At 40.1% G+C, this 22795-nt stretch overlaps 1 protein-coding gene across 1 annotated transcript in view; it reads left to right on the top strand.

Moving 5' to 3' along the window:
• Positions 1 to 22795, top strand: part of LOC121304646 (chemokine-like protein TAFA-5) — a 77467-nt gene that overhangs the window by 29914 nt on the left and 24758 nt on the right. Inside the window, exons 3-4 of the mRNA XM_041235907.1 lie at positions 4705 to 4854; positions 12143 to 12270. Coding sequence (XP_041091841.1) covers positions 4705 to 4854; positions 12143 to 12270 — 278 coding nt within the window. The remainder of the gene's footprint in view (positions 1 to 4704; positions 4855 to 12142; positions 12271 to 22795) is intronic.

Below are 22795 nucleotides of genomic sequence, written 5' to 3'. Positions count from 1 at the left end.
TGTGTTTTTTTTGTTTTTTTGCATACTTCAAACGGGATTCAAGGTGGGCTTTCTTGAGTTATGGCTTCCTTCTTGCCACCCTACCATACAGGCCAGATTTGTGGAGTGCTTGGGATGTTGTTGTCACATGCACACTTTGACCAGTCTTGGCCATAAAAGCCTGTAGCTCTTGTAAAGTTGCCATTGGCCTCTTGGTAGCCTCTCTGACCAGTCTCCTTCCTGCTCGGTCATCCAGTTTGGAGGGCCGGCCTGATCTAGACAGGGTCTTGGTGGTGCCATACATCTTTCACTTCTTAATAATCGTCTTGACTATGCTTCAAGGGATAAGGGATATTGTATATTGCTCATGACATCCAGTTCACCAACTATATTTATTAACGTGGAGGGCAGACATGCATTGTCTTTGGACATAGCTGGGGTCAATAAAAGGATGGGAATTAGTTCAGTTAGACATTTAAGCAGCTTACTTGCTCTTCATCTTTAACTTTAATGAGTTTTTACAGCAAACCTGATTTACACGAGTAATTCTCCCAAACGTGCACACGCATCGCCATTTCATGTGTAAATTGACTTCCATGATTGTTATCATTTGCAAAAGGGAATTCGGGACTTCAGATGAACAATATTTTCAATGTCTTGGTGTTTTAGACATGCATAAAAGTCAGTGGAAAATTTGAACTGTGCTCCAGGGATGTCACTCTTCTTTTGATTTCAGTACCAGTTGGGGCCACATGATCATTGAAATTGTGCCTACTGGTACCTATTCCAGTCTGTAATAAGAAGGCAAGTAGAGAGCCCACTGCATGCCATCCATCATCACTCAATCAATTCTTCATTGTTGATGCTGGCAGTGGACTCTAGCAGAATGGGTATGGTGTGGTTGAGGCTATAATTGTCTGACAGCTGTAGCACTGGCATTGTAATGACATTCTACCACACTAGCATTGAGATAGATGACTCTTTGCAACACATGAACTGAAGATGCCATGAAGTCTACTTGCCTTCAGCCACTCTCACATTCCAACAGTTCTCAATGCTTCTGCTAAACATCCTTCCAAAGATGTGTAAACTGATTTAATGTTGATCACTAACAGCTTGTTTTGGGTAAAGTGCATATAATTAGGAACCTCTCTCTGGATCTCACTATTCTATATTGTAAGCATGCATTGACTTGAACAGAGCATGCATTCAGCTAGAGAAACCCTCTGCTTGATTAATTGCTGTGTTAGCAGCTTCTGACCAAAACATGTCAAGGAGTGTTCATTAATGTAATTAGTTCTGTTGAAGCAAGACCAATTGGGGCTGCTAATTAAATAGAAATGACTTCTCACTTAATAATTACAAGCGTTGCAAAAGTTACATTTAATGTCAGTCACTTCATAGCAGGGAGACAAAACACAGGTGTGTAGGGAAAGTTGCTCGGCTGGACTGTGTGTGCAGGTGTGCAGGATTGTTGTAAAAAAAACTGAAGTTGAGAATGATATAGTGCAATATCGTAGTGATTTCAATGCAACTAAATTGTTGGTGGATCTAAATTACATTTGATTCTATTTTTCCCCCCATGTAAAACAATGACATTGTGTAATTATCATAGATAGTTTTTCTGTTTTGTTTACTTTCCATTGTAATAGTTAAATATGTACTGGAGAACAGTAGCGCGCATACATAATGTACAAACACACATACAGTGCCTTGCAAAAGTATTCAGACCCCTGACCAATTCTTTCATATCACTTAATTACAAATGGTACATTGAAATTTCGTTATGTACGATATTTTATTTTAAAACACTTAAACTCAAAATCAATTATTGTAAGGTGACATTGGTTTTATGTTGGGAAATATTTTTAAGAAAAATAAAAAACTGAAATATCTTGCTTGCATAAGTATTCAACCCCCACACATTAATATTTGGTAGAGCCACCTTTCGCTGCAATAACAGCTTTAAGTCTTTTGGGGTAAGTATGTACCAGCTTTGCACACAGTGTCGGAGTGATTTTGGCCCAATCTTCTTGGCAGATTTGCTCCAGGTTGTTCAGGTTGGTTGGACAATGCTTGTGGACCGCAATTTTCAAATAGTGCCACAGATTCTCAATGGGATTGAGGTCAGGACTTTGACTGGACCACTGTAGGACATTCACCTTTTTGTTCTTGAGCCACTCCAATGTTGCTTAGGCCTTGTGCTTTGGATCATTGTCCCGCTGAAAGGTAAATTTCCTCTCAAGCTTCAGTTTTTTTAGCGGACTGAAACAGATTCTCTTGCAGTATTTTCCTGTTTTCATCTTGCTCCATCCATTCTTCCTTCAATTGTAACAAGATGCCCAGTCCCTGCTGATGAGAAGCATCCCCACAGCATGATGCTGCCACCACCATACTTCACTTAGGGATGGTGTATCTTGAGGCATGGGCAGTGTTAGGTTTGTGTCACACACAGCGCTTTGAGTTTTGGCCAAAAAGCGATATCTTGGTGTCATCTGACCGCAAAACCTTTTCCCACATCGCAGCTGGGTCACTCTCATGCTTTCTGGCAAGCTCCAGACGTGCTTTCAGATGGTACTTTTTGAGTAACGGCTTCTTTCTTGCCACCCTCCCATACAGGCCAGTGTTATGCATAGCTCTTGATATGGTTGACTGGTGCACCATTAATCCACGCCCAGCCACTAAACTCTGTAGCTCCTTCAAAGTGATTGTTGGCCTCTCTGTGGCTTCTCTCACAAGTCTCCTTCATGTTTGAGGGACGGCCTTTTCTTGGCATTGCCTGGGTGGTGTGATGCACCTTCCACTTCCTGATTATTGATCCAACTGTGCTCACTGGGATATCCAAACACTTGGATATTATTTTGTACCCTTTCCCTAATCTATGCATTTGTATTACTTTATCTCTAACTTGTGTAGAATGCTCTTTGGTCTTCATTTTCCTTCAGATTCACAGCCTTACCAATGATCCTTCAACAGTGGGGTTTTTATCCAGAAAATGTGACAGCAACTTTAATGGTTCACAGGTGGAGGCCCATGGTAAGGTAATTTTGTCCTCGTTAGGGCAATTTCTTTCATAGGTGCAAACTGGGAGCTTCCATAGCACAGGGGTTGAATACTTATGCAAGCAAGATATATCAGTTTTCTATTTTTCTTAAAAATATTGTGTGTGTGTGTGTGTGTGTACTATTGATGAGGTGATTTCTCATACTGAAGATGCATCGATGCACAGGCAGTTTGAGGACCACAGATTAATCTCTGGATGGGATACTGCATGTCACTGTAGCAGCTGGGGTGGTGTTGGTAAAGGTGTGGCACAGTAAAACTTCTCAGCAGAATATCTGCGCAGTCTGTGTAGCCACAACCGACAGTTATCATTTCTACAATGGTATTGTAAAATTGAATGGCACCGCTTGGGAGTTATTTTAAACCAACTGTTGTAGCTTAGAGCAGATGGCGAGCGTGAGAGCTCTTTAGCATACTTTGTGGTGCGTGCTTTTATGTTAAATGTTTCTCTTTGTTTCTATTGCATGCAGAGGGAATAAGGAATTGACAGCACTTGCTTGAAGTGCTTTGTTCACAGTTCAGGTGGAGCCAAGGTAGACAGATCTGAAGGCTACAGAACTGAAGGCTATGGTTGCTGTTGTTACTCTGCCAAACCGTCTCGAGTTTGACACAGAGGGTAATTGTTTGTTCACTTCATGGGTTCATGTGTGATGAAGGTGACAGATTGTGCTGTCAGAACCCTCCAGGTACTTTGAGAAGCGCTTTTGATCCACCAGAGACTGCCCAGACCACGCAGGCCTATAAACAGCTGCCGTTGCATTTTAATGATTTTTACTAGATATTTATTTTCTGTTTTCATTGGCCTGATTTGAACTGAGTCTGCTTGGCTGAGTGTATTCACATTCCATTAGGGACACTTGAGAGCAACCCTTTTCCAACGTCAGAGGACAGCAGAGTTCTGTACCCAGTATTGTGAAGTTCTCTGTATGAAGTTCTCTGTATCATTGTAAATACAGTATAATCTTAAATCTCGAAAAACTACTCACTTCTAAATCTTTTGTAGTCATTTTTGTTTTACTTTAGTATAAATACATGTTAATTTGGATTCATATGATGTTTTTTTCTGACTTTATGTGAACGAAAAGACACACATTTGCCCGTTTTCCCATTGGAAATAGTGATATTTTGAAATATCACTGTCCTGGTCACAAAAGCAAAGTTTGTGGGAATAATAGTCATTTTCTGTACTTTTGAGGCATAAGCAATTAGGAAATAACACTTACTACCCAGGAACAAAAAAAAAAAAAATTGTTACACGGTGTTATTGTAGCTCGCTTTTCCACTTGGAATACTTTTGAATAAAACACGGGGATATTGTAATATTTTAAACATTATAAATAGAAGAAGATACGAAATTAGAAATAGAAAGAAGTCTCTTCTCCTGAAACGAAGAAGACGAAGATGAAACTCTTCTTCTTCTTCTTCTTCTTCTTCTTCTTCTTCTTCCATCTTATAAGTTGTGTATATCTCTCAGTCTTTCAGCTAATCCTTGGGGAAAATCAAGGTTTGAATTGTGATCTTCTTATATTTGGGTTGAAGCCTCTCTTAGTGTCTGTTAAAACCAAATGTCAGCACTTGTACTGCAGTGCTGAGTCTCTAACTGGAACGCTATTGTTATTATTACCCTGCAAACCAACACAGCTCTGTCTCTGTTTTGTCTAGGTCAATTAGCAGTGGGGACATGTGAAATCGTCACTCTGAACAGAGATAGCAGTCAACCAAGGAGGATGATAGCCAGGCAAACAGCGCGGTGTGCCTGCAGGAGAGGACAGATTGCTGGGACTACTCGGGCGAGGCCAGCCTGCGTCGACGGTAAGTGGAATTTGAGAACTAACATGCTGCTTTCCAACTCTGTCTGCCTGCCTGCCTGACTGCCTGTCTGCCTGCCTGCCTGCCTGCCTGTCTGCCTGCCTGTCTGCCTGCCTGCCTGCCTGCCTGTCTGACTGCCTGTCTGACTGTCCATATGGCCTTCTTTATTTAGAATTATAGTCCTCTGTTCCTATATGGATCATATGTTAAGCAATATACATGCCTGGCTGACCTTCTAGCCTGACTGCAGGTCTTTGCAGTATTTGTTTTAAAACATGTAATGCCTAAAGACTGGAGATTAGATAATTGGAATGGGCACTAATATACATTGTGAAAACACAATAAGCTGCTCATTTGTGGCTGCTTAATAAAAACGAATAATACAATTTCAATATCTTTTTGTGTCTATCAATATCTCAATATCTCTAATTTACTCTCAGCACCCTCTCTATAGTTGTTTCCTGAAATATTATATGAGTGCAAAAACGAAGACCCCACATAAACAGAGGCCGAGCACAATGGAGCATGTGCTGCCGCAGCACTGTGCCATTACTGTCCTTGCACTAAAATACAGTGGAAAATGAACATGCGCTACAACAGCCTTACCCCGTGGCACAGCGGCCGTGCCTCCGCCCAGCTCGTCATCGCTGTGTGGAAGTCAAGGGATCACTTAGACTCTTGTTTGGCACGGGCAATGAAGAATTAATAGAAATGTTAATTAACAGGAGCTTTCATAATTACAGGAGCGGGGAGCCATTTTATTGACTTCTCCCACTGCTCTCTGCCAATTAATAGGAAAGTTTATTAACATTTACTTCCAAGACGTTAAGGTAAGAGATACTGTGATTGTGGGGTGTCTAATGGCCCTGTATATATACTACACTATACCACAGCAGTTTAATTTATGTAGTGTTGTGTATAAACAAGCTTCCCAAGGCGCTTTACAAAAATATATAAAACTGAAAGAGCTTTTAACAGCTTACGAGCACAAAATATGGGTTTCAAGCTTAGATTTAAAAATGTTGATTGAGCATTCGGAATAGAACCAGGAAGGGAGTTCCACAGCGAAAGAGCTTGAAAAAGACACGTCCACATGCCATGAGTTGGTATATGGAACATGTAATAAAACAGACTGTATATATGTAATACAAATATACATGAATCAAGAATGCAAGTGGTTGTTCTGTGTTGCTTCTCTGCCTGTGGTTTGTTTTACTTGAATGTAAAATGTGGAGTTAGAAGATTAGAAAACAGGTTCTTATTAAAGGAAAATATCCAGTTGAAATGAAATCCACAGAAAAGTAAAGAAGATCCGGTTGAAAAGAAATCCACAAAAATACCAATCGTGACAGAGAGAACCAAACAGGCAGTTCCAATTTATACCTCTCTATTACTTTCCCATCAAAGTTAAAATAACAGTGCACATAGAACACTTTTCTCTTTTCTGTGATGGGATTCAAATTCGAAAGCCTATAACTGGGTACCATCCATAAGAGGGGCTGTGGGGAAGTAAATCATCTGTATCTTGTTTAAGTACATTTCTGGCCAATTTCACTTTGCTATCAAATAGTGCACCTTTAATAAAGTCAAAAAAATAAGCCTCTTTATTTCTGGATAAGATTTAGAAGTGTAAATATGCAGCAGTCTACAGTACAAAGATATTCATCTGTGCAGCTCTGTGCCATGGACTGGAAAGCTCTTAAAAGCATTTGTAAGATAACTGTGTTAATGGCAGCCCCTCTGTTCCCTCAATGTTTGCTTCAATGTTTTAAAAGCTGGTTCTGGTACTGAACCCTGCTATCGTGAAGCTCCGTTCCTTACCCGTCACCTCCTGTGCAGTTGCCTCTCCCTGTCACGACTGTCAGGGGACTCACCTCATCATAGGATGGTTCTTTTCAGGCCCAAATGAGACCCTGAGCCTCCACTAATCTTTTATTCCCTTAAATAAATACTTGAATGCCTAATCATGCCGTCACCCTGCTTATCGAATTAGTAGGTATCAGGAACATCCACTGATGCTACAGGCTTCCTGGAGGGACTGTGACCAAAATAAGAGGCTTCTTGGGTGCGAGGGTGAACTGGCTATGACATCATAATTACCAATTGACTGCTAAGGTTGATTCATCTGATCTGGCTATGTAGGTGCCCCTCTCTCATCACTCCGTGTTGATCTCTCCTTAAGCTCTGCGCTTGGTAGAAGAGGACCTTTCCACTAGTATATGAGTAGCTGCTCCCCCGATAAAACCTAGACCCTCCAAATAAGAGGCTTCTAACCCTTCCAGAACCTTTAACAGAAATCCCTCTTGTATTAGTGCCCAGGCTGCTACAATATTAGGAGCTGTGTGGCTCGTCAGCTGGGCTGTGAAATGTGTGCATTTCTGAAGACTTGATTAAAGGAGCTTCCAGGGCTTATTCTTAGATATCATCTCTGCTTTCTAAAAGTGTCACTCATCTCACTCAACAGATTGGGATTGGCACGTCTGAAATAAAGTTTCTATTCGCTTGAACATCATTCCAATCCAGCTGTAAAATTGAGTACAATGTGACCCACCCCTAGAAAGTGGGGGGATGTAGCCTGCAGTCATGAATGATTCTCATTGGAGAAAAGTACCAGAGAGCAGGATTGAGGAATGAATGGATGTAAGTGTTTCAGTGACCTCCCTTGTGTCTACTGGCAGGTAGGCTGTCTGAAAATATTCCACAAATTTGCCTTCCCCACGGCCTCCGGCAGTCTACCTGAACTGTGGCACCAAGGCAATTCAACCTTTAAAAAGCATGCTCAGTCTAGGGGTCTCTCTGGAGGAAAGAGATTGTGGTTTCTGCCAAAGTGACCTGAATTGTTCTCTGATTTTGTGGCTCATTGTGCCCAGGGGACTGAAGACAATCAGATTCTGTTGAGCGAATAGAAAAGACATACAGTACAATACAATATAAATATCTGGCCTAAAAAAAGAAAGCATGACAGTGTATTCAACCCTTATTTCTTAAAGCCTGAAATGTCATTTTTTAAAGCCTGAAATATTACTTTTTAAAGCCTGAAATATTATTTTTGTGCAAAAGGTATTCTATTTAGTTTTGAAATATAACATTAACTGTTTTGATATTCATAATTAAATGATCTATAGCCTGCAATATTGAAAATCAGCACATATATTATGCTGAAATGTGACTTTTCACATATCCCCTGGACAGGGGTTTGGGCTGGGTTCCACATACTCCTTTCCCCCTACCCAACCTGAAGAACTGGGAGGAAAAACAGATCCACTGGAAGGGAGTCCCACTTGCATTGGCTGCAGAACAGTTCGATGCACTCCAGGTTTTATTAGGAGCCTCATTAGTCACCCAGGAGCTTGTTAACTACATGCAGTAAAGCCTGGACCGGCCCAATCTGCAGTGCAATAGGAGTCTTGCTGTGCTTCTGCCCCACAATCTCTAGGCTTGCCTCTCAGCCCGTTACTCCCAGTGTGGATACCTGTGGCTATTCTTTCTTATTATAATCACAGCAGCCCTCCATAAATCCTTAACAACCGAATATACCCTTCACATGGATCATATTTTTTAATGTAACATATTTTTGCCTCTGATATATGCTCCTAATGACAGGCCGTTATAAAAACCGTGCAACGTGCCCATCAGAGAAATGACCTTGAGTATTGCTGTGTCTGTGCTTCTGTTTCTCTCCCTTTGGAGGGGCTGCAGGTTTAAGCTGTGGTTATGCGTCATTAAATTGGAAAGCACAGGCCTGTGGGGGAGAAGGCTTTAGTTTATCGACACAAACGTATTACCGGAGTCAGCCACGATCACGCACTGCCTGATGAATTTCGTGTTGCTGTCACCACCACTGATGACTTATATTCAAGTTGAAATCCAAAATGAAACTGAAAATGGAGATGTTAATGTAAAAGCTAATCCACTGGAGAAAATCAAAGTGTGCAACCTGCTTAACTCTGGCGCTGAAGCACTTTATTATGCATTACTTTGAGACAGCGCTACACATTGTATTTAACTTTGAAATGTTAACCCTAACCCTTTTCAGATACAATTACCTGTTTATTTATTTTGCAAAAAGATTTACACACTAAATAACTATGCATAATATCATAATATCAGAGGTGAAATTCCCAACAAAAAAGTTACACAGCAGGGTACACACTTAAAAACTGAGACAATCTGAGTGCCAACTTTTAACACGTATACATATTGGTACACAATACATTTATAAATAATAAGCCTTACAAAATAACTGATCAATTATAAAAAATTCACCATAAACAAGGAAGCTGAAAATACTGAAAGCTTTGTACTCTTTACATGTATCACTCAGTCATGTGCTGTAATATAACACCTACGTTAAACCTTAAATGACCTTAATTAACCTTATGAAGAAATATTACATTATGCAGTAACTGCTGTAGAGTGGATGTGTTATTTCAAGATATCTTAAAAAAGGGATGATGTTATAAAAATTGTATTAAAAAAAAAAACAACTGTGCTATGAAAAAAATGATATAAAAGGTCAAAGTCAAACAGTACTCAATAGGGGCTAAAATACTCCTAGATTTTTATGCAACAGGAACGCTATGACTAATGATGTACTTGGCCATTTTAATCTGCATAGTATTCTCTGAAATCATCCCCATTCTTTCCAGACCCTGGGTACTCACCTACAGGACCTGGCCACGCTACAATAACAGCCTTGGATTAGAACATATATCCCGGTTTCTGTTGCTGATTTTGTACTTATTACTTATCTTACAATAGCATGTTCTTTGTGCTTCTCTGTTGTGTTTCTGTGTAGATTCATTACCATGATCTATTCCAGAAACATATTTTTCAGGCAGAAACTGTATAAATGTGGACTTTTTTTATCCCTGGTATTGTAGTTTCTGCACAAGTAACAAAGTGGCAAAAGACATATTTTCATAAAGTAATATCGTTGTTGTGGTTTACGTCTGCCTTTCTTTTTTTTTTTTAGATGTGCAAGTGAATACTCCCAATTAGCTGAAATAAACTCTTCAAAATGTTTTAGAAAAGTGGGCACTGTACAAAGAAAAGCACCTCACTGTTTTTTTTTTGGTTTTCATTTAATACAGTCTTCATAACAGAAAATACTAGGATCACAATAAAACAAAACGTTGATCACTGTGCTTAACATGTACCTTGCAAGTTGGACCAGTATTTGAAAAGCGTGGAGCACACCTCCATCTGTATCCCGATTTTGAGTCGCTTACCAAATCTGAAGCTGTTTTTTAAATGTTAAATTAGGTCTTGAATCCTGCATCCTGGTTTGACCCCCTCCCCCCCAGCTGCACAGTGTAAAAGGCATATTGTTGTGTTTTTATTTTGCACCGGTACTTTGAACAGGTGATCCTTTCTATATCTTTATATTCAAGACATTCTTTTTTTTTTTCTTTTTTTTATTTCATGCCTAGCTTTATATTACAGACAGAACAGCCAAGGCATGCACATGGAGAAAACAGTGGATATTCCCCATGGAAAACAATGAGATCCTTTTGAAAACAGCCTTTGTTTACAGGACATGTTCTGCTAAAAGCAATTTCTGCTTGAATGGATCGGAACAACATGATGAGTGTTAATTAAAAACAAGTGACATTAAGACTAAGCTAAAATGTGACTGTACCAAAAGCATGTGTGTTATTCTATATGCATTTAATGACCATTACCAATTTCTGTAATATTGACACCCTTCATTTTACAAAAAAGAACAAAAACAAGTTATATGTGTTCTACAGATGCACAGTGTATTTGGGTAATAGTGTACTTCAGGGTTTTTATATGAGAGTCTGCAACAAGTGAGTGCTCTACAAGGGTTATAACCATGCATTTCATTCAAAGGAAGCATGCTATATTCTAAGATTTATGATATCATCCTGATACATTCATGGCAATGTGTCTTACATCTCTAGTACATTATACACAGGCTGTGAAACTATAGGAATAATCAGTGAATACTTGAAGGTCCCACTGAATGAGCACAAGGTCCATGGCTCTTGCTAAAGACTCAGGGCTGAATGAATGTGCTCAAGGCAAATGTCCTGTACACTTGCCACTGGTGTGAGCAGACTGAGATCTATCAACAACAAAGTCTGTGTGTGCGTGTGTGTGTGTGTGCATGTGTGTGTTTGTGAGCATGTGTTTGTGTATGTGTGTGTGTGTGTTTCTGAGCATGCATGTGTGTGTGAGTGTTTGTGTTTCTGAGCATGCATGTGTGTGTGTGCGTACGTGCATTTGTTTCTGGGTGTGTGTGCGTGTGTTTGTTTCTGAGCGTGTGTGTGTGCATACGTGCATGCATCTGTGTGCATGCATGTTTGTGTATGTGTGCGTGCATGCGTACGTGTGTGTGTGTCTTTAATAAGACTTCAGAAATACAGTATGAACAATAAGGTCACTTAAGCTGCAGTGGAAGTAAAGCAAAGTGTTACTAACACTATTAATATTCCATTGCTGCGCAGCGAGTTTGCAGTTTGACTGTACTTTACTGTAATTGTAATGTCTGCATTTGCAGAACAGCTGAACAACACTTTACAGTTTTTATTCTAGAATTTTCCTTTTTTTTTTTGGTTTAAATCCCCCCCAGACTGCGATTTAAAAAAAAAACTGTGTAACGAGTTAACCTAGGAGTGGCATCACCCGCACTGCACAGAATACAACATCTGCCAGCTCTCATCCAGTGCATAGCATCAGAAGTTTGCGGGTTCATTGACTGTCATTGCTGAGCAAAGCGAACTGTCATTTCCATTTCAAACAGGGTTAGTTTAGTGACTTGTGTTTGAGCCATTAGCACTGAGCGAGAGCAGATGCTCAGGGCCTCACCTTCGCAACTCGTCTAATTCCTGGAGACCTCGCTGACGCTGGACAGCTGTGACAGCCTGCAGCTGTATCGGCCAATTTCTCCAAACAGCAGCAGTCATGCGGATGCTGTAGAGATAATTTTAGAACAGGAGGTCTTTCTTCAGGGTTTTGTTCCACTGGTTTGGAGTGGCAGGATATAGGGGTTAGTTTATGTAACACGATGTGCCCAGTATTAACTGTTTGATACTTTTAAAATCCTGCTAACCCAACATGAGCAAGCCAAAGCGATCCCACCCTGACACCAGTTTAGAGATTCCCATTCACCTGAATTCAGAAGGATAGCTCTTACCAGATCCGTTATTAAGGAGGAATAGGTCACATCCAGGATTTCTGAAACAATCACTAATTACTGTACAGCACTCACATAATTTGGCCTATGGCAACATTTAACCCCACTTGTTTCTCTTTTCTGTCACAGCTCGGATAGTAAAGAACAAGCAGTGGTGTGAGATGGCGCCCTGTTCAGAAGGTGAACTCTGCGGTTTACTATTGAACCGGTCGGGGTGGACGTGCTCCAAAGGAGGGGGCCGGATAAAGACAGTGACAGTAAGTGTACTGCAGTGCACTTTGACATTTGTTGTGTAAACACACTTCCTTGTCTAGAACTACTACATACATCGAAGGAATGAAACCTTGCAACTTCTGTACAGATTCATGACAAAGGTCTGTGGTTTTGGCTACATGGCCGTCTTCATAAAGCATTGGCAGTAGATGAATTGCAGTCCTGCTGATTAACTGGCTTCACCACTGTTTGAATAGAGCCTACGCTGAGGTGTGATGGAAAATGTTCAGCGCTGATGCCTTTTTATTACAGAGTAGCGGATAGTAAAGAAAGGCCACAGCCACCGCCATGCACAATTGTGGATCATGTGCAGAGCAGCATACCTGGCTCGCAGCAGGTCTGACAGGAGCGCTGTGCCACTGCTCACCTGATTAAACACATGCTCTGCAGTCTGTATAGATGCAGGGTTAGTTGTGCTGGCATGAATGCATTCCTCTGCCTTGCTAAGAGGTACCATCATAATCCATTGAGTTAAAAAATTCTTCAGGATGAATACATCTCCTTACTTATCTAATCCTGTTTATTTAGTTTCTTAGTTTTATTGTGGTACCTTGTGAGCCTCTTTTTATTTTGTGCTCAGTATGATTTTCTGCTCAAGAGTTGGTGGGGGGTAAGCACATTTTTTTAAAGCTACATTTCTTACACAGCGTTTATATGCCATCTAATTGACTTTGTTGAAAGTCTAGAAGATGAATAACCTTGTCCAGAAAACTGGACAGAAATGATACCCTACACAACAAATTAGATTGTATAACAGCTCTTTAAGAAGGTACTTTTCTAAATTCTAAACAGAAAGCACCTGTTTGAAAATAATCTGCACTGTCTAGTTCTTTAAAGCAAAATTGGTTGACACTTTTCTAAATTGACAGGTTGCAGGAGCTTATTTTTTGTTCCTGCTGTGTCCAAAAGAGTTCAGTATTGAAGACCTGATTAACCAGTCTGCCTCAGCTGAAAACAGGTCATTCTCTCAATAGAGATCAAGTTCAATGTGATAAGCTTGAACCGCACATCTTTGTATTGTGATCACATGCTGCAGTTTAGTCTCAGGGCACATGCAGGCAGATATTATTGGCACACGTTGAGAATAGGTTCTTTAAATGTACTTTGAAGAGTCTGACACTCCAGCACAAAGGGGCAGACAAACCGCAGTCGTACAGAGCTATTAAGGCAAGGAATCAGAACAGACATGAGATGAGGAAACTGTCTAAGTGTGATGCTGCTTTCGAGAGCTGAGCCACAGCTAGACAAAAACAATGGACCGCTATGGCATAGAACTGATTTGGAGTCAGCAAACTCAATCTGATCACACTGACCATCTTTTCAATGAATAATTTAAGAAACATGGTGTCTAATTTAAGACACTAATTATGTAGGGCTATATCTTTTTTGTCTCTGTGTGTGTTTTATCCATTTTCCACAGTAGTGCTTCGCTGATTCTTTATCCTACAGATCCAATAATAAATTATCCTCAGTGGTCAAGTCAGGAAGTGATTGCTGCAGCTTGTTAAAATAAATAAATACATGAATAAATGCTTTGAGTCAGACCCCAGTTCTTTTACAGGGCAGTGAATTCCAGGATGCTGGCTGTTGTTTCCTAGTGCACAGCTTCTAACTTTTTGCTCCCATTAAGAGCCCTCAGACAAATGTGTCCTGATGAAATGGTAACACTTTAGTTGAGTTGTATATAAGCTGATATAAGTAATTATAAACAATCTATAAACGTGTTATTAATTATGCTATGAACAATTATAGAATATGAGTAGAAATAATACAAGTATTATTACACAGTTTTGTCATTGTTTTTTGTGCTCTTGTTTATAATCGCTTGTAACGGATATAGTCTGCCTGTCTTTTCAGGTCTATTTGTGTTTCTATGTCTGTGTGACTGTATGTATGTCTGTCTTTATATGTCTATCTCATCGGTTGTATGGGGTTGCTTTGTTTTTTCAATACAGTTATTATACATGTGTGCCATTACACACTGATCCCTAAGCTAAAGTGTTACCGATAAAACAAAGGGAAGGTGCGGAGCAGAAGACATTGATGAAGGCTGCCCTTCAAACGCATGCTTCAGCTTTCAGAGAGCTGACTGATTAGAGAAGGATGTCATTGCAGATCAATATGAAAGAGACTTGCTTTTGCAACAAACTGTCTTCACATTGAGTTAATAAAATCCATAATGTTGTCCTCTAGCATAACCCCCTGGCCATCAGTGTGATTCACAGTCTCCTTGCTGTAGACCTGATTGATGGCCCATCACTCTCTCCCACAAGACCCGTGGCGCTCCATTGGCTCTGTCGCTAGCGACAGGCAGAGGGACGGTGAAGGTGGCCTCGAGGTGATGTTTCGGTGGCATCTTTATCTGCGTTAAAATATCTTGTATTGCACTGCAAGCAATTCATTTTGAAGAACAATCAATCAAATGTGTCATGTTCTTTTTTGTTCTTTTTTATGAGTCAAGATATATAATATACAGCAGTGGAAAAAAAAATCCTGATATCAATTTTTGTAGTACACAAACAAAAATGCAATGCTTGGTCGGAGAACTGATCAATTGTATAAGCAACTGGGTAAACTGTGTTCGGTTCTGTATGTCAGTGTGGGGGAAGGCTACACAAAAACAGACCCCTATCTGCAATCAAGCGGCCACCCCTTCCGACAGCCTACTTTCACTTTAATGGTAACATGAGATAAAGGCGGTCAATAGAAATGAAGAGAGTCATAGGGAACAATGCTCTCTAGCACAATCAATGGCTTAACAATACTGGCCTGCAAACATGCATAGATTATACCAGAGCTTATACCAGCTCGCAGTGTATCATACCATAGATCAGTCCCCTCAGGCTCAATGCTCCCACATGCCTCGTGTTTGTATTCCTCCTTGTCTGATCGTGGGACAGTTTTGTTTTCATAATTCCACTGGGTTTTATTTTTTTCAGCTCACAAGTATAGTATGCCATGTTTACCTTAATATTCATTAACAGTTTGAGCAAAATGGAGAGCAGTAGAGCAAAAAATAAAACTTTAGATTCAGTGGCCAGATTCTCAAAACTATTTACTCTCCTCCAAATTGTCATCAGCACACTGTTTCAGTAAGAAACAAGCTAAAAATTACCAAACCAGAAATAAACAACTCAGACATTGAATTTAATTTAATTTAATTTAATGCAATGTCTTGTAAGCAGTCTTAAAATGTAAGTTTTAGAATTGTAATTCCTGTTTAAAAAAATGCTAATAAATAAATAGTGTAGTTTTGAAAATGTAGCCCATTTGTGTTTGAAACTTGTTCTTTTTCAAAGCAATCCTCAGTGGTAATTGCAATGCTGTTCTGTTAGTTTGTATTTACAGAATAGTCAAACAAATGAATGTGTTTTTGGTGGGGTTTTTTTTGTTTGTTTTGTTTTTGCATCTGCAAACTTCTAAATAAAGAAGTCTCAAAAGGCTGCAGATCAGAGAGTGGCACAGATAGCCCAGGGAGCTGACCTTGTTAATAGAGTTTACACATGCACCGTGCATTGAAAGCTTGCCAGCTATTAATATAGATTACTCACAGGAACTGAAACAGGGAGGCAATTTGTCTTCACTAGTGCTTTGTTGAAAGGTTCAAAGATTGTATTCTCTGGAGTTGATCCTCTGGAAGTGACTATGAAGTAGATGTAACTAAAGACAAGCACAGACGTAATGGGATATCATTTTGAGTAATGAAAACTTTTGTTTGTGCATTGTGCTTAATAATGGTAGATAATCATGACTGTATGCAATCTTTCTTTCTTTCTTTCTTTCTTTCATTCTTTCTTTTTTTTTGTTTTAATAAGATGTCTAAAGAACTATCTCAGTGCACTCAGACAGAAAGCCACCGGCATTTCCAAGTGAATAGACATGCACGTACTGTATGATTCATATTAATTTGCACTGAGAAATGGAACAATTCTGTTTCATTAAGAATGACCCTTTCAATCCCCCAGTGTCCTACAGCAGGTAGGAGACTTCCACTCAAACTTTATTAACAAAAAAAAAAAAACTCCTGTTTTCCTAAAGACAGGTGTATCTGCTGGCATACAAGCTAGTATCCTGTATAAGCATGCTATTACAGCTTCTCTCAGCTGCTTATAAAGCATGCTATTACAGCTTCTCTCAGCTGCTTATAAAGCATGCTATTATAGCTTCTCTCAGCTGCTTATAAAGCATGCTATTACAGCTTCTCTCAGCTGCTTATAAAGCATGCTATTACAGCTTCTCTCAGCTGCTTATAAAGCATGCTATTACAGCTTCTCTCAGCTACTTATAAAGCATGCTATTACAGCTTCTCTCAGCTGCTTATAAAGCATGTTATTACAGCTTCTCTCAACTACTTATAAAGCATGCTATTACAGCTTCTCTCAGCTGCTTATAAAGCATGCTATTACAGCTTCTCTCAGCTGCTTATAAAGCATGCTATTACAGCTTCTCTCAGCTGCTTATAAAGCATGTTATTACAGATTATCTCAGCTACTTATAAAATAGTGCAACAATCAGAATCATGCATCACACTTAGCTATGGCTTATCTTAATACACAAAGCGTACACCTCCCTTCACATTTAACACAGTATTGATTGTAAGATGCATTCATGTTGTTGAACGCATCCTCTATATCTATGTGCTTAGCAGGCCTTGTTAACAATCTGTTAAATGCATGATCTGCAAGCATGCCACTCCAAGAAATTGCTTCTGTGCTGTGGCGATCTTTTTGTCACGTGAGGCAATAAACCAGCCTTATCTGGACAGCATCCTCAACCCTCATTGAAAAAACATGAATTTGTCTCTGACTTGCATCAAAATCTGATCGCTTGACAGAGAACAACAGAGGTATTTTTATTGTTACCATCCTTTGCTGATATGCACCACTGGGCAGGATGCTCATGCTGTAGGGAGCTCTTTTCTCATACACTGTGGTACAGCTAGCAGCTCTCACCCAACAATACCTTTCAATCACAAAGCCATACTCCATTAGGTAAGAGCTGTCCATGAAGACGTGCCCTTTGTTGCCAGCCAAGGACTTTATTGTCAACCAACGTGTTCAGATGTATTGCTATCAGACCACTAGAAAGGCATTTACAGAACAGGCTTAACCTCGAGAGCCTGGGGTCCTCACTGTGGATACTCCCATTGTAACAGAGCAAAGCTCCCCTCTCCAGTGGTGCAGTTGACACAGTCCATACCCCCATTGTAACAGTGCAAAGCTCCCCTCTCCAGTGGTGCAGTTGACACAGTCCATACCTCCTTTGTAACAGTGCAAAGCTCCCCTCTCCAGTGGTGCAGTTGACACAGTCCATACCTCCTTTATAACAGTGCAATGCTCCCCTCTCCAGTGGTGCAGTTGACACAGTCCATACCTCCTTTATAACAGTGCAATGCTCCCCTCTCCAGTGGTGCAGTTGACACAGTCCATACCTCCTTTATAACAGTGCAAAGCGCCCCTCTCCAGTGGTGCAGTTGACACAGTCCATACCTCCTTTATAACAGTGCAAAGCGCCCCTCTCCAGTGGTGCAGTTGACACAGTCCATACCCCCATTGTAACAGTGCAAAGCGCCCCTCTCGGTGGAATTGACTTTTCTGATCTCCATGATGTCGGTTATCACACTGCATTCATTAATTAGAAACAGAGGGCTTCTACTGTAAATGTGGTGAATGCTAGCCTTGTGTAAAGCGTTCAGTGTGTTCTCTGTTAATCTTTTTTTATTTTTTGTCTATTGTTTTTTGTCTGTTTTGGATTTGGCTTGCTGGGCTTTCAAAACACTATGGTATTCCATTTATTTTGCTTTTTCGGAGCAGCCAGGGAATCAAATAGCTCTATATTTGCCTTCAGCTCTGGCTTCCACCTTGTGGTCGGCTACATGCTGGATCCACGTTACGTGATCAGTCTTGTATTCACTCAAAATAAACAGCTACTGTTATTAACTTATTATTAAGTTATGCACACAGAAAACAAGCTGTAAAAGTGTGTGTGGCAAGTGAAGCGCTTTGTTGATAAAGAGAGGTTTGCTGCAGTAGTTATATTCCTGGATATTAAGAGTTAAGACATTTTATCGTCGATTTGAGTAAACATCAATGTTTATTGTATAACGTTAATTTATATCGTTGTATTCTCAATCATTTAACGATTCATGATTTAATTGTTCAGTGTTTCACTTTTATTGATATACCCAAAAGAAGTATGTAGAAAAGTTGCATGTGTGTACATGTTACATGTGTTGTATGTCTTACTGTGAAATGTGCATACCGATGATAGCAATGATCCTCTTAGTGCTAAAGAGTGTTCATACATAATTCATTACTTGGAGAGGATTTTCTTCTGCATATCTTCTGTTTAAAACAGAGACAGGAAGTAAGTGCAAGTGTAAGTGTTTCTATAGACAGAAAGTAAGTGCATTTATGATACAGACAATAACCTGTCACACCATTTTCCCTTTGAGTGCCGAGTTACCTGGAGTTTATTGTATTTCATGCTTTTTTTGTTTAATTTGAGAAAAAGCTTACTTGGCTTAAAAAAACTGAATCAATATTAACAGGTCTTTTGTTTCGTTCGAACTGGAATGGAAAGAGCCGTTTGGAACTTTCGGAACCGGAGCTGAAAATTCCGGTTCGGTTCGGAGACGAACTGGAACGGAATAAAAATTCTGGTTCTAATGCCTGCTCAGAAGACACTGCTGGACGCTGGTCTGTTACTGTGTATAACATATTTTATAACAAAGAGATTGTATTCATTGTTTACATAAACAAAATGCACCCCAACATTCACCTCAACCCCGGCACTGTTTATTATTATGAAATAGATTTAAACAGCTGCTACCTAGAATCTGGGTTAATGTAAAAAAACCAAAATAATTATACCTATGGCATTCGTCTTTGGTTCTCAGTTCCACAACCTAAATAAATTGATGATTCAGCTTAAAGGTTTGCTATAAACTGCGTATTTCTACATAAGAGAGGGTCCCAGAAGAGCAGGATCAGAGAGATCGTGATGTGTTTCAGTGAGTCGTTAGTTAGCTGCGTTCCCCTTGTAGTATCAGATTTGGTTCCCTGTAGAATTCAGTGTCCCCTGTTAATTGTGCACATGTGCAGAGTGATCTTTTTCCAGTCAATCAGTTTTAACAATGTATCAAAAATACACAACGTAACATTGAAAGAGTAAGTTGAAAATCACGGAAGTCGAAAAATGATCGCATTAAATCAGACACTGTGACATCAGAAACCAAGGGGGAAGTGAGCCTCCTAGGGCAAGAGTCTCATTATAGGCTATGCAATGTTTATAAATGACTGCTGGAACATCAGGTGTGGACAGTGTGCATTTTACATTTCCAAATGCCCTGGAAGACACAATTGTTTGGGGGAACCATTTTCCACGGCTGCAATATACAACATATCCAGCCGTGAGAAATGGTTTCCATTTGGTTTCGTAATACAAGAGTCACATTATAGGCTATGCAGTGTTGATAAATGCTTGCTGGAATATTATAAGTGGACAGTGTGCATTTTACATTTCCAAGTGCCCTAGAAGGCACACTTCCTAGGGGGAACCATGTTTTCCCCCTTGGTTTCTTAATACAAGAGTCCCATTACAAGGAGAAGGCACTTAATTTGGCCTTGAGGTATCCAAGATCAATCAGGGAGCGCTTTTCGAACGTTTCTCACACAGTGGTTTCACTCTGTATCATTGAGTTGCAGGACTGGTCCAACACCACATTATTTCCAGCTCCAGTGCCTGTTCCACACCTTTTATTACAATGCAATGGAGAGCAGGAGCGCATTTCCTTTTCTATTTCATTTCGCATTAGCCAGTCAATATGTTTAATGGAATCGTTTGTCAACACCCTGGAGGAAATACATTGGATTTTTCATCAAAATTTGCAAAGGGACTGCAGCATGTCAGGAATTAATGCCAATACAAATGTGACACATATGTTTAGAATGACTTCAGAATTGCAGAGGAGCTGTTGGACAATAACAGGTGCTTTTCCTTAAGAGTATCTAGAAACGTCACAAATTGATTATTAAGCAATGCAATCATATTGGATGTCATGAATCAATGTAATATTTATAAACTCTTAAAATAAAAAATTACATTTCCTCTGGGCTTATTTCATTCTATGTATTTAATCATCATATTAGGCCATTAAAACAATAACCTACTGCTGAGTGCCTTTTAACAGTTAATGTTGTTAAAGGGAATACCTGTTTTTAATTATGAATCTGCAGATATTCTACCATGGCAAAGCATTATAAATTGCTGAAATGCAAAATAACATTAAGAAAATGGCATACATTATTAACATGTATTGCCCATTGAAACTGTAATGCGATTTCCATTACATGAGAGTAGGTGTTAAAACTTCATGCTGATATTAGACTCATTATCAGCACCAACTAAGACATAGCGTCTTTTACTATAAACTAGTGTGATCTATCTGTGTTTCCTTCCATCTGATGATGTAGATATCCTTCTGCCTGGTGTTGATGGCTGAAGTGTAATGCTGGCTCCATGGATCAGCCTATTTTTGCCTCCCTAGTGCATCAGCACACACAACGGCTGCAATGCTGGCTCCAGGGATCAACCATGGCCCTAGCGCATCAGCATGACAACCGTCTGGACTTAGCTAAGTAGAGTACTTCTCCGGGGTCTTCAAGTGGGCACATTCCATCCTTGGTGTTATGTTGACTAGCCCACAACACCTTAAGAGGGCTCAACAGTGATTCTGGCGTCCCAGCATCACCCCCCTCCGTCCCCTACTCAGCTAAGACCAGCTTACTTACCTTCCTTTCGAGGTCCCCAACCAGAATCTTTTTGCTTCAACCTCTCTGCTGTTTCAGATAAGCTCTTCACTATGCGTCCGCAACTCTTGATCACTGAATTTGATGTCTCTGAGAAATCGAGTTGTGGAGTTTGCTGCAAATCCTTGGCAAACCACCTGCACTGGGTAAACCTGGACTCTCCATCCTTCCTGTTCCATTTCAGCAGCTAGTTGAGCATACCAAAGTTTCTTCCACTCATACGCCTCATCCACAGCATCGTCCCATGGCACTGTTAACTCTACCAGGTAAATAAAGCCTGCTGATCCAGACCACAAGACAATATTCTTGGCTAAGTCCCACCTTAGATCCTGTCAAAATGTGTCTTAATGTACCTGGCGATGAACACAAAGGACCAGGTTCTGTGCTGATGGGAGAACATCATATGTTGACCTGATGAGGAAACTGATCCTGCTCTGTTCCATTATCCATAGATCTCACCAGCCGATCTTGCCTTGTTCTACACTCTCCCATCTCATCCATTCTCCCTGATTAGCCTGGGAAACTGCCTTTACGCACATCACCCTCTCCAGCTTTTGCACCTCATTGACTTCCTCAGTTGAGATGGGGGTGCTTTGTGCCATGTTGGAGGAAATGAGACCAAGGCCTCCTCTTCCATGCTGTACTTACCCCATGATATCACTGATATGAAGGGCAGCCTTTGCATCTTCCACAGCTTCCTTTGCCGTCCACTTTCTGTGAGTTTTCAACACAGGTGCTGCCTCCCTCACACATTCACAGTGTGACTCTACCAATGTCATTTCCAATTGAACCTTGGCGCACTTAAACTTCTCAGTTAGAGCTGAGACAGACAGCTGCAGTAATCCTTTATCATACAGTCCCACTCTGCTGATCCCTAAACATTTCCTGATGTATGAACCGATAAACACGTTAAACATTACAGTGTTCTGTGAATTAACAGTAAAGGGATTGTGCACAATAATCACACATTTTTTTTAGTTTCTTTTTTCCTTTCCTTGTGTCTTTATTGGGTGTGTTTTTACTTCATTGAACAGAAAGTGCTAATGATGATTAGGAGTTAATAGCTTTGAGAATCTCACTCTTTTTGTCTGAAAGACAAACTAATTACCATCTCTAAAATGAATAACACACCAGATATATCACAAGCTCCATAATTAAATGTCTGAGTTGCTCATTTCTGGGATGGTAACTTTATTGGGTGCATTTCTACTATCTGAAGAAATCATGCTCTTGACAATTTGGAGTAAATGTCTGAGAATCCAGCACAGTGTCTTTAAAGTAGTTAGAATCAGCACCATCTAACACATGCCTGCTGCGAAACAAGCCCTTCACATAGGTGTAGGTGTCAATTCAGCTGCAATGCACTAGATGGCGCTGGCTCTGACTGTCTAACAAACACTTTGGTTAATATAGCCATCGTTCTATACCAATAGGAGCAATGACCAATGGGGGAATGGCAGTAAAAACTGAAAACCTGAATACAGTTCAAATGCATTTCTGTTGAGTTACTCATCAGTATAAATGTATTGAGTACTGACACAACAGTGGTTTTTGATGTTGGGAGTAATACCAGTTAAACCACACAGCTGTAATCACTCCGAATCCCCTCTGTTTCAACATGTGCCTGCCCATGTATAAATGCTGTGCACGTGAGCTGTTGCTTTGCAGAGCCATTGTAAATCCTAATTATGGGTTGTTT

This window comes from Polyodon spathula, chromosome 39 (assembly GCF_017654505.1).
Source record: "Polyodon spathula isolate WHYD16114869_AA chromosome 39, ASM1765450v1, whole genome shotgun sequence".
Classification (NCBI taxonomy): Eukaryota; Metazoa; Chordata; class Actinopteri; order Acipenseriformes; family Polyodontidae; genus Polyodon; species Polyodon spathula.
This window is presented reverse-complemented; position numbering and strand designations above follow the sequence as displayed.